We start from the raw sequence: 12,042 nt of genomic DNA on the forward strand, positions 1-12,042 counted from the left end.
AGCGCTTTTTTTTTTGCTGATGCATCACACTGCTGACTCATGTGCTAAGATTGTGGTCACCTAAGACCCCAAGATCCTTCCTAAACATCAGTGAAAGTTTGACGCGCTCGCCCTTAAAAGCAGGAATTGCCTCATTTCGCATTTCCTCAATGCCTTTCAGTTGTCTTGACTTCATGCTTCAACTTTGCCCATAGGAGAGGGGGAAGTTATCACTGGATACAAGTGCAGAAAACAAAAAATAAGGAAACAGGTAAAGACCAGCATTTTCACATAAAGTTTTGCAACTATCCCAAGAAGCCAACAAGAATTTCTGCATTCTGTCTGCATGGATCACGGCGTAAGAATTTAGACTGCAACTTGTTTTGTTTTAAAAAGCTGCCGACATCACAACCTGTCCCAGCATTCTTCAATAAACTGGAGCATGTATCATCATTTGGTGCCGGAAATGACCATTTGACCTTCTGCAAGAACAGCCTCAGCTGTCCTGTTCTGTGCCTCCTTCATACCCATTGGCTGTAATCTCTCCCTATTTTGCTCTTAACATGTGAAAAAGAGACCTCAGACCCCACCCATGCTAACACTGGAACGCAGGATTGGGCTGCATTATCCCAATATGCTCTATGTGGGGCTTCTGCAGTGAGTGCAGAATGCTGCAGCACGATTGCTGACAGGAGGCCTTGTCAGCATATAATACCTGTGCTCAGAGATCGCCACTGGTTACTGATTTGCTCCTGGGGCAGGTGCTACTAAAAGCCCTTAGCAGCTTGGGACCAGTGTACCAACAAGATCACCTTACCCCGTATGTGCCCACACATAATACCTGTTCCATATTTGTAAGAACTCGATATTCTAGTGTGGCAGCACCGACTCCAGAAAGCTACTTTCCCTGTACTCCTTTCGGTGCCTGCTAAAAATATTCCTGTTTAGAGAAGCCTCCCCAGATGTTTAGAAAATTGATGTGAGTTCTAATTTGTTTTTAATCTATTGTTACTTTAACTTTTTGAAAGGTGTAAAACATTCTTGGAGGTCGTTTGACCGGCCCACTATCCGCCCCCGAACTGAGCTGCCCGCTTGCGTGCTGTGCTAAACCAGCGCAGCACAACGTGGTGATGCGGAAGGGGGGGCATGTCTTCTTCACCTCCTTCTTCGCTACAATATATCCATTTATTTCCAATTGTCAATGTCAAAACGGACTAAAATCTATAAAATTCATAGAAAATCAACGTGCCAATTTGCTCAATTTCTCTAGGACTCCATGACACCTCCCATAATCCCTTACGCAAGGTGTCAAGACCCTAATCCTGTCAAATCACTCTGCCAAGCCTTTCCTCCGGGCAATGCCAGGTGGCAGACTATGCATACATGGATCATTGTCTTCTCATAGGGTACTCAGGATGTGCTTATCTGCGCATATCTCCAGCTCTGCATATTCCCCCCTCCCTCCTCCATATGTTAATCCTGTGTAACCCAACCTCTTCTTAATGTATTCATGATGTAATCTGCGTAACCCAACCTCTTCTTAATGTATTCATGATGTAACTGGGATGTATCTTGCACTGTATTCTGGGACATGGAGGAAGTTTCAAAAGTTCATGTCACCCCTTTCTCGCTGTTCAATCTCGCCTTGAACCTGTTGCGCAATAAACTTGGATCTTCTGCAGTTTGCTCCTGTCTCCGGCTGAGCTCATTTTCCTCCGCAGGGACCCGCGGACTTAGTCCGACGAGCTGGGTGGCAGAGCAGCCTCGCACCCAGATTTTACCGTAACAGAGGGGACTCACTTCTGCAGCACCGAAAATCGCATCTATGCATGCGCAGACGCTGAAAATCACGGGGGGGGGGCACACAATCCGGCCCACAGAGAGATCTCGGCGGGACTAATCCAGCCCAGGCAAGATAAACCTTGCTGACCCCTGCTCTAGGGTTACAGGCAAGCAGTGACAGGGTAAGATCCTGTCCGCTGAATCATGTGGAACCTACTGTGTGAACCGCACTGCAATTTACATCCCAAGGCACCTTCACACACACCATGCAGCAGTCATGCTTGATGCAATTGATACGTCAGGTATTAGAGGCATCCGCACTACCTTTGGCTCCCTGCACCTTGCCCATGAGATACCCCAAAGTGCTTAGAAACTCGGATCTCTCCATTTTCCAATTTACAGATTTAACCACAGCAGGCCGCAGGGGAAACACGGTAAAACATAACCAGCAAATTAAAGTGCAAAAAGGCTCTTGTTGCTGACTTATTTAGAAGATTCAGAAATTAACTATTGCCCAATGAATATTCAACAAGACAGGCAGGGTTTTTTGGGAGTTTTTTTATGCCTGGTTGCAAGCAATTAAAAGCGTCACTGCTGGGAGATTCTCTGAATGGCTGGCCTAAAAAAATGTTTCCATTTTTAGCACCTACGACTTCCTTCCTTCACGGAGGCAGACTTGAGGGCTGAATGAGTCCGCCTGCAAGAGCCGCTGGGTCACAGCACCCTAGAGCTGTGAGCCAAGAGAAGAGCGGCATGCCTATCAGCTGGCTTGCCCTTGCCCTGCCTGCTGAGAGGGCTGCTTCCCCTTTTCAGCTATTTTAGATACTTCCCCCTTTAAAGAGCTGGGCTGGACTTCTGACTGCCATGTGGAGTTTTTGTTGCTGCTGACAAAATACTGGGAAAGAGAGGCGGTAGGAGGAACAAAGCCTATCTTGAAATGCAAGCTTCCCTCTTGGGTCGCAGTTGCACTGGGTGTTTAAAATTACTCTTATTCCACTTCAAGAACCATGGAGAATCCTGGGAACCATAGTCCGTGAAGGGCGCTGGCCTCGCACAACTACAAATCCCAGCACCTTCCACAAACTAGTTCTCAGGATTCTCCTTGGCAAGTGCTTTCCACAAAGAAGGCCTGAGACTCTGCCCCCAGTCTCTGTAGGAAGATTTCCCTGCCTGAATGCCTGGGCAGTAGCTGCCAGTCAGTGTAGGTAGACAATACTGAGCTAGATGAACCAGAAAGGCAGCTTTCTAATTAACTCAGCTCTCTTGTGCCAGCAGACCCATAAATTTGCAGTATTAGAAAGGATCCGAAGAGTTTGAAGATTAATTTGCACACTACAAATTTAACCGATGGCTGCGTTTGTGTTTATAGACGATCCCTCCAAGCAATGCATCAGGGACCAAGTGTAAAATCAATCTTTTGAGCCACCTTGTGATGGCCTAACACACTCTACTGCCCCAGCAAAAAATAACGTCACAAGTGACAGCACAAGGTGTAGTGATCTGAAGGGATGGAACCACAACTTCAGGCAGCAAGCAGCTCCAATTGTCTTCAGTGGCCGAGCTTAAATAGATGAAGGAACTGCACATGCTAAGGCAATACATAAACTCATGATGGCAAACATGGAAATCAGTGGCAAATTAAGTAACTCCTCCTCCCACTCTTTCCACTGCACTAACCTTTGAAATGCAGGTCTGGCGGATCATCTCTTGCCTTTTAACACCCCTGCCAACACAATTTCATTCTCTTCCGGCATTAAAGCAGGGGCTGGGGGAATGACAGCACCCCCAATTTTGGGGAAACGCATCAGCCCTATAGTCATTATCAATCTTTGCTCCCTCTCACCGGGTGTTAATGCCAGCAGAACAATCTCTTTCTCTCTCAGTATTAAAACCCGAGAGGAGGGGGAAGAGGACCAAGCACACCACCTTCAGCACCTGGAGGAAAGGTGGGATATAAATGCCATAAACTAAAAATGACATCACATACAACCGCTGGGAAAAGGCAGCAGTGCTATGGGTTCTACCAATCTCCATTCTTCATGTTAATGTGAGCAGGGGCAAGCAAGACAAAGCAATTGCAGAGGCCCTGCAAAACTGTGTGATGCCTTTCCATCTGGCAAACCATAGTGCGGCTGCTAGGGCTGGATGATAACCGGTTTTCAATATCGCGTTAAAGATTGCAATATATTGATATATCACAATATCTGAAATAAGGAAGGAACTACGCAGAGGCGAACGGGACAATGTCCTGGCAACTGCTACCTAAGGGTCTAAAACTGATAAATGATGATATTATCAATCACCTCATGGCCACTTTCAGTAGCAGGCAAGCCAAGATGAATCCAAAGGAGACTTTTGGTTTTGGGCTTGACTACCAAATGGTGGTATTCAGAACAATCCAAAGTACAGTGGTGCCCCGCAAGACGAATGCCTCGCAAGACGGAAAACCCGCTAGACGAAAGGGTTTTCCGTTTTGGAGGTGCTTCACAGGACGAATTTCTCTATGGGCTTGCTTCGCAAGACGAAAATGTCTTGCGATTCTTGAGGGGTTTTTTCGCTCCCCACCCCCTTTTTCTAAGGCACTAAGCTGCTAATAGCCTTTTAACAGCTAATCCGCTAATCCCTTAAGCCTTTAATAGCCGCTAATAGCCGCTAAACCACTAATAGCGCTAATAGCGCTAATCCGCTAATAGGGTTGCTTCACAAGACGAAAAAACCGCTAGACGAAGAGACTCGCGGAACGGATTAATTTCGTCTTGTGAGGCACCACTGTACGGTGTTGAGTCATAGTGAATACAAATAACCTGAGACTGCCAGCAGGCCTGCTAGGTGGCAGAAATGGCAGCAGCCTGCAAGGCCTTGTCGTGGTGGCAGCAGGAGATGGTGGCAGAAGCAGAGGTGGCCTGCAAGGCCTCAGGGAGGCAGGCTGCCCCAGCTTCTGCCACCATCTCCCACTACCACCAGGAGGACTTGCAGGCTGCCACCGCTTCTTCCCACCATGGTGAGGCCTTGGAAATCCCACTGCTTGTGTCACCATGAAGCCTCGCAGCCTGCCACTATTGCCACCATCTCCCGTCACTGCCTGAAGGCCTCACAGGATGCCGCTACTGCAGTCACCTCCTGCCACTGCTGCATGTCACCTCAGGCCTCTGCTGTGAGGACTTGCAGGCCACTGCCGCTTCTGCTTCCAAATCCGGTCGCCACTGCAAGGCCTCGCAGGCCAATGCCGTTACTGCTGACATTTCTTGTCACTGCCACGAGGCCTCGCAGTACGCCGCCACCTCTCCCTGTCACAGCCATGAGGCCTCACAGGCCGCAGCCGCTATTGCTGCCACCTCCTGTCACTGCTGTGAGTCCTTGCAGGCCGCCATTGCTACTGCTGCCACCTCCCATTGCTGTTGTGAGGCCTCGCAGGCTGTCACCTCCCGTCACCTCAAATAAAATAGCCATGATCAAAATGATCATTCTCCCAAAATTAACCTACTTATTCCAAACCTTTCCAATCTGGATTCCGTCAATCCAATTATGTAAATGGCAGAGAAAAAATACAGTCATTCATTTTCCCAAACAAAAAGTCAAGAATAAGCCCCAAATATTTGTGCCTCCCCCCCCCCCACCCTCAGAGGGGGGTTGGGGAATTCCCAACATTGCATCGCTAATCAAGTGTGCCGCATAATCCAATACATTTTGGAAGACAAGACCAAACAATGGGTACACTTGGAGAAGCACACATTGGAAAACAATCCCACTACTGCATTCCCATTCCTCCAACGCGAGCTGAGAAAACTCCCCTCAACACTGAATAGATTCACACTACCCATGCTTAAGACCTGGAAACATAAAAAAGGTACCTTGTCACCATCCCCACTATTCCCCTGGGCTCATCACCCGTCATGCAGCTCAAACCTTTCACATAGAAACATGGCAAACCAGAGGCCTGTACCGTTTAGCAGACTTCTACATAAACAATAAACCCATATCAACACAGGAAATACAGGATAAATTAGGGGACATTCAAGTACCCTGACTAACACATCATCAACTACATGCTTTCCTAAATATCCCAACAGTAAAAGCAGCGGCCACTAGGCTCTTGACCACATTTGAAAGGCTTCTTTTGTTGGCAGATGGACATGGTAGGGGGTGGTATCTGCAATATACACAATACTGCTTCACAACCCTGCAATCTTACGCGACACAATTAAAAACAATGGGAACATGACATAGGTTACAAAATAAATTCTACCCAATGGACTACAATGTGGTCCAAACCTCCCTTTAAATCCATCTCAGTCAAAAGAAGGGATCTTACTTTGAAACTTATCTATTGATTGCATCTGACATTGAGGAAATTGGCATTAATACATGTAGGAACCTTACCAAAATGCTGGAAATGCTGTACTTCTACAGGCACATACCTCCACATGTGGTGGAAATGTCCCAGAATCCAACCGGTTCGGACAGCACTCCTACAAAAAATATATATCTAAACAAGTATTGGAACCCACCCCAGAATGGGCCCTATTAAATATTTTCCAAGACAATAGCACTCACTTGCACCATAAAGAGCTTATGACCCATCTACTCTCAGCAGCCAGAATCGTAATAGTTAGACACTGGAGAGACTTGTCCGGAGTAAGTATGGACCATTGGTACCAAATTGTATGGGAAATGGCCTTATTAGAAAAGTTAACCAACAAACTAAAACTGACACGAGGACACCTTCACCCCAGTATAGCTCCCTTTTATTACACACAGAGCTCAAACTGACAACAATGATAGCAGGGATCTACCACCAGCATACAGATCAATATGGCAAACTTGACCCAATATTCCATACCCCCCTTCCACAAACACAAACAAATCTCACTACAGTTTATCAAAGGCAATTAAAGGCAAATAAACATGCCCTGCCTCCCTAATCTTCTCTCATCGCCAATACTGTATAAACCAACAAATATACAGAAAGAAAACCTACTCAATCGACACTGACATGAAATATCAAGTTGACAAAACAACAAGATAGTGTGTAAGTTCACAACCCACCCTCTGCCCTCTTCCCCTACCTTTGAAATCATTGTTTTACATTTTGCGTTGAACGTAACCAAAAGACTTTATACTGTACAGTGGTACCTCTGGATGCGAACGGGATCCGGAGCCCTGTTCACATCCTGAAGCCCCGTTCACATCCTGATTTGCTGCTTTTGCACATGCACGTGACGTCATTCTGACCGTCTGCGCATGCGCGAGCGGCGAAACCCGGAAGTAACGCGTTCCGTTACTTCCGGGTCGCCGCAGGGCGCAACCCGAAAACGCTCAACCTGAAGCAACTTTAACCCGAGGTATGACTGTAATCTGATCTAAAGAGAGAAAGACATTGAACGTTCTTTGTAGATCATGAAAATCTCTAATAAAAAATATTTCAAAAAAGAAAGAAAGAAAGAAAGAAAGAAAGAAAGAAAGAAAGAAAGAAAGAAAGCAGGCAGGGAACAGACACCAGCACAGCAGCTCTTTCCTGTGCTTTCACGAGATCCTGAAGGTGAAGGTACCTTCCAAGTCAGTAAGGTAAAGGGACCCCTGACCATTAAGTCCAGTCGCGGACGACTCCGGGGCTGCGGCGCTCATCTCGCTTTACTGGCCAAGGGAGCTAGTGTACCACTTCTGGCAAACCAGAGCAGAACACAGAAACACCATTTACCTTCCTGCCAGAGCAGTACCTATTTATCTACTTGCACTTTGACATGCTTTCAAACTGCTAGGTTGGCCAGGAGTCAAAGTTGGTGGCTCATGCCTCAGAGGAACTTTCCAGTAACTGCGCTAGGGCTCTCAAGGGACCAAGGCTGAGTATCCGAGCCTGCACTTTCCACACAGGGGGACTCAGCTTCAATCCCCAGCGCCTCCAGAGGGGCACTGTAGAGCAGAGCGGGTCAAGCTGGGAGGGGTAAGGCCCAGGCTCAGTGGCAGCGCCTGCTCTGCATGCCCAAGGTCGCAGGTTCAATCCCCAATGCACCGCCAGGAAGAGGCAGAAAAGACTCTTGTTAGAAACCATACAAAGGCAACTGGCTGGCAGTGGAGGCATCCCAGGAGCCAAACGTCTGGCAGTGCACAAGGCAGCTCTTGGTGGAACTATCTCCCCCAGGACCTGCAGCTGCCCTCCTTTCTCTTCAGTCCTCCAGCAGATGGATGGCAAAGATCCTTCAACTTCAAAAAGACTTCGGGGGGGGGGGCAGATGTCTGCTGTTCAGGATATTTATTAGGTGCTTGCTGCTATTGATCGACTGCTCCCACATCACCACGCTGTTGCCTTTAACACTATTTTGAAGCTATATTGTGATGATTTAAAACAATTAACTGACTGGGTGATCCTCGAGTATTCCAATTAGGTGAGGCAACAATTTTGATATTTTATATAAAAAAGTGGGATAAAATCCTTTTAATAAATCAAACTGTTACCGGAAAAATCCGAGGGCTCCCTTGGACAAAAAGTAAAGACACCAACCAAAGTAAATTGGAGCAAATCAGCATCCTGTAGGCTTGGCCTTTATTGAACTGTTGCAGCAGGGTGTTCCCCTCACTCACAGGAGAGAGGAAAGACCCAGAAAATGGTGTGCAAGACCTTATAAAAACTATTGAAATTCCCATCCTCTAGGTCAAGCCCACCCCCGGAAACATCATGCATACATTACAGAAAGGAGGGGTTGAGGGAGGAGTTGTGGTGGTAACCTGAGTGTCCTGTCACCTGGCTGGTTCCCTTCTCCCCCTCCCCATGAGTCATTTTCTGAAGACAAAAGGTAGTCGCAGTTTCCTGCCCCCTGAGGGAAGATCTGATCATGCTGAATCCACTCCCATATGCAAGTTCTTTGTGATTTTGATTGTCTTCTGTCTGGGATCATCAGGGTTGGCATAGCAACTGGGCAGGGCTCCTGTGGATGTGCTGGGATGGTGAAGGGACTATGGCGCCCTGTGTCAAACCTTCCCCATTTTATAGTCTTTCCTTCATGGAGTAAAATAAAAGTGGAACAGTGCAAATCCGATGTATGGTTGATTTTCTATGAATTTATAACAGAAGTGTAGCGTATGTAGTGTGTGAGTGTGGGTGTGTGTGTGAAGTTTGTACAAACTGAATGATGGGGGGGGGGTTCCTGCTACAAAACTATTAAAATTAAAATGAATCGCTCAGCAGGATTTTTATGTTCACCCTGTTCCCGCAGCTAGGCAATTGCAAAAGTGTGCACTTCCTCTAGCAAGAGACTGCGCGTCGCATACCCTTGAAATGTTGGTTCCCAAGAGTGTTTATCAGAGTCAGTTCCAGGAATCACAGGAAGATGGAGATTTATCCCAGCAAGTTTTACCCAGAGTGGACACATACAAATTCATGGACCTGGGTTGGTCTGGGTTGAACCTAGGACCTTCGGCTTCCAAAGCAGCTGCTCTGCCATTGAGCTACAGCCCTTTTCTTCTCAGAAAAATTACTTGCAGTCTAGAAAGCAGGCTAAGAACTTTGATATATTCTCCCAGGACTTAACCACATGATCCTCCTCCTGCAGAGAGGGAGAGAGAGGAGAGGGGAGGTACTTGTGGACACAGCATGTGGAAAACTGTATTCCTAGACGGCTGTATCCCATGTTCTATGTTCATGGGTGCAAGCTGCAATTCTGACCTGCTGAAAATTGCCAAGGGAATTAATTTGATCAGCACTGGTCATCTGTTCTGTGTTTTAGGATTTTATAATTTAATTATTGTACTATACACCTTGCTGACAAAGGTCCGTATAGTTCAAGCTATGGTTTTCCCAGTAGTGATGTATGGAAATGAGAGCTGGACCATAAAGAAGGCTGACTGCCGAAGAATCAATGCTTTTGAATTCTGGTGCTGGAGGAGACTCTTGAGAGTCCCATGGACTGCAAGAAGATCAAAGCTCTCCATTCTTAAGGAAATCAGCCCTGAGTGCTCACTGGAAGGACAGATCCTGAAGCTGAGGCTCCAATACTTTGGCCACCTCATGAGAAGAGAAGACTCCCTAGAAAAGCCCCTGATGTTGGGAAAGATGGAGGGCACAAGGAGAAGGGGACAAGAGAGGACGAGATGGTTGGACAATGTTCTCGTAACTACCAACATGAATTTGATGAAACTGTGGGAGGCAGTGGAAGACAGGAGTGCCTGGCGTGCTCTGGTCCAGGGGGTTACGAAGAGTCGGACATGACTAAACAACTAAACAACAACAACATACACCACCATGAGACTTCAGCTTAATGAGCTGGTGGTTTAGAAATACTCTTATAAATAAACCAACAGAACACACACACAGGGAGCAACATTTTCCCTATCACAGCACATCCTGGTAACTGGAACAGCCATGCAAGGCGCCCCCATCTTCTGAGGCCAGGGCCTTTCACTGTCCTCCAGAAGACTCTCCTTGTTCCCACGTGGTTCTCTTTCTGATGCCAGGCAAAGAGCTGCTCATTCACCCAGGCTTTTCCATACCCTTTAGGCCAGTCTTTCACAGTCAGGAGCCCTTCAGATGTTGGACCCCCATAATGCTTAAAAAGTAAAAAATGCTTAAAGTAACCTTTGTTAAAAAACCAGAAGCCTTTTTATTAGGTATTGTAGGAGCAGAGATTCAGAAAAAATTGTTTATGTATGCTACGACGGCCACCCAGATGCTGTTAGCCCAAAGATGGAAAGAGGAAGCAGTCTTGACCAAAGAAGATTGGCAAACCAAGTTAATGGTCTATGCTGAAATGGTGAAACTAACTGGAAAGTTCAGAAATCAAGATGATAAGAAATTTTTAAAAGAATGGGAAATATTTATTATGTATTTGCAAAAGTATTGTAAACAGGTTAATACACTGGCAGGATTTTAAGAACACTTGTATATTTAGAATTAATATGGGAAATTTATGGGGGGGGAATAATTTGGAGTAGAAATGACATGCAGTTGAAAAGGGAATTTAAAGAACGGGGGGGGGGGGAGAGTCATGGGATTCAGAGAATCCCATTTTATGGTTTTGATATCGTTGTTGTGTATAATTTTCTATGTTTGTTGTTGTTTTATTTTTTTGTTGAAAGTTTAGTAAAAATTTTATGAAACAAAAACAAATGTTGGACCCCCAACTTCCATCGGCTCCAGACAGCATGATCAATGGCCAAGCATGTTGGAAGCTGGGAGTCCAAAGTATCAGGAAGTTGCTTTAGGTCACGCTGAAAGTGTATTTATGCTCCCTTTTTGTTTTGTTTTTAACTTTATTAGCCATGCATTTTCTGCTGTTTATCTTGTTCGGAACACAGAATCATAGAATTGTACAGCTGTGAGGAACTGAAAGGGTCATAGTCCAACACTTGCAACGCAGGAATCATAGTTAAATGAAGCAACTTGCCTGCCTAGCCCAGTTTGGCCATTTCCGAGTGGCAAAAACTCTCCTGCCTCTCAGACAGCACTCTGTCTCTCATCGACTCTTCCTTTTAAAACCTGGAAGCGCTTGTGGAGGCTTGCAGGATAGATATTTAACAGGCAAATCCAGGCGTGAACAGAATGATCCTGAACAGATTCTGCAGAACCACCCTGCGTGCCTTCGCACTCTTTCCAATAGATGCAGCACTTGATGCCCAAATCTGTGTAGGTGCTACAAAGCCATCACTTTACTAAACAGTTTACTTTTGGGTACACCCTTGTTAAATGCCCCCTGCTGCTGCTGCTGCTGTAAATTCTCCGACTCCCTGCTGCTTTTGTCTCAGTGATAAACCCAGCTTCATTTAGGGCTGCAATGATTCATTGGCTAATCAGCAACACCGATCAGCTAGAAGGCTGCAAACAACTTTTTTTAAAGTGTCCTGATTAAACTGCAGATTTAAAAAAATATTGCATGACTTTAAAGTAACTGCGGGTGATGGGCACCATACCAGAATATATTCTCTCTCTCTCTCTCTCTCTCTCTCTCTCTCACACACACACACACACACACACACTTATGCATGGCAATGCTCTTTCTTTCTTCTTTGAAATAATTGTTACTGGTTTGGCAATGCCTCTTTCAAGATGGTGTCCCACCGCAGCATATGTCTGCATCATCTAAAAACTAATAAAGCACAAGCGGAAACAGCGACACAATGTTGCATCGTGGTGTTCTCTAGTTCAAAACTCCAGCCAGCCAGCCATGCTGTCTTTCAGAATGCTCCATTTCATTCTATTCCTCCCCAGTTTTTTTGTTATTTCTCCCATCACCAGTTGGTCAGTATTCTGCAGCTGCTGAGCATGCTCAAGTCTCATTGGGTGGTTTTACC

General features: G+C 46.0%; 1 protein-coding gene across 12 annotated transcripts in view; it reads right to left on the minus strand.

Moving 5' to 3' along the window:
• CSK (C-terminal Src kinase) overlaps positions 1-12,042 on the minus strand; it is a 73,236-nt gene that overhangs the window by 50,798 nt on the left and 10,396 nt on the right. For 2 of the 12 annotated variants that reach the window (XM_083399063.1, XM_083399062.1), the window contains exon 2: positions 6,180-6,230. The exons of 7 other annotated variants lie outside the window; for them this stretch is intronic. In XM_083399063.1, the coding sequence (XP_083255189.1) occupies positions 6,180-6,230 (51 nt within the window). Of the gene's footprint in view, positions 1-4,878; positions 5,019-6,179; positions 6,231-12,042 lie in introns of those variants that run through there. 3 more of the 12 variants (XM_083399064.1, XM_083399055.1, XM_083399054.1) reach the window with 3 other exon arrangements.

Source organism: Podarcis tiliguerta (assembly GCF_965153285.1).
Source record: "Podarcis tiliguerta genome assembly, chromosome: 9".
Lineage (NCBI taxonomy): Eukaryota > Metazoa > Chordata > Lepidosauria > Squamata > Lacertidae > Podarcis > Podarcis tiliguerta.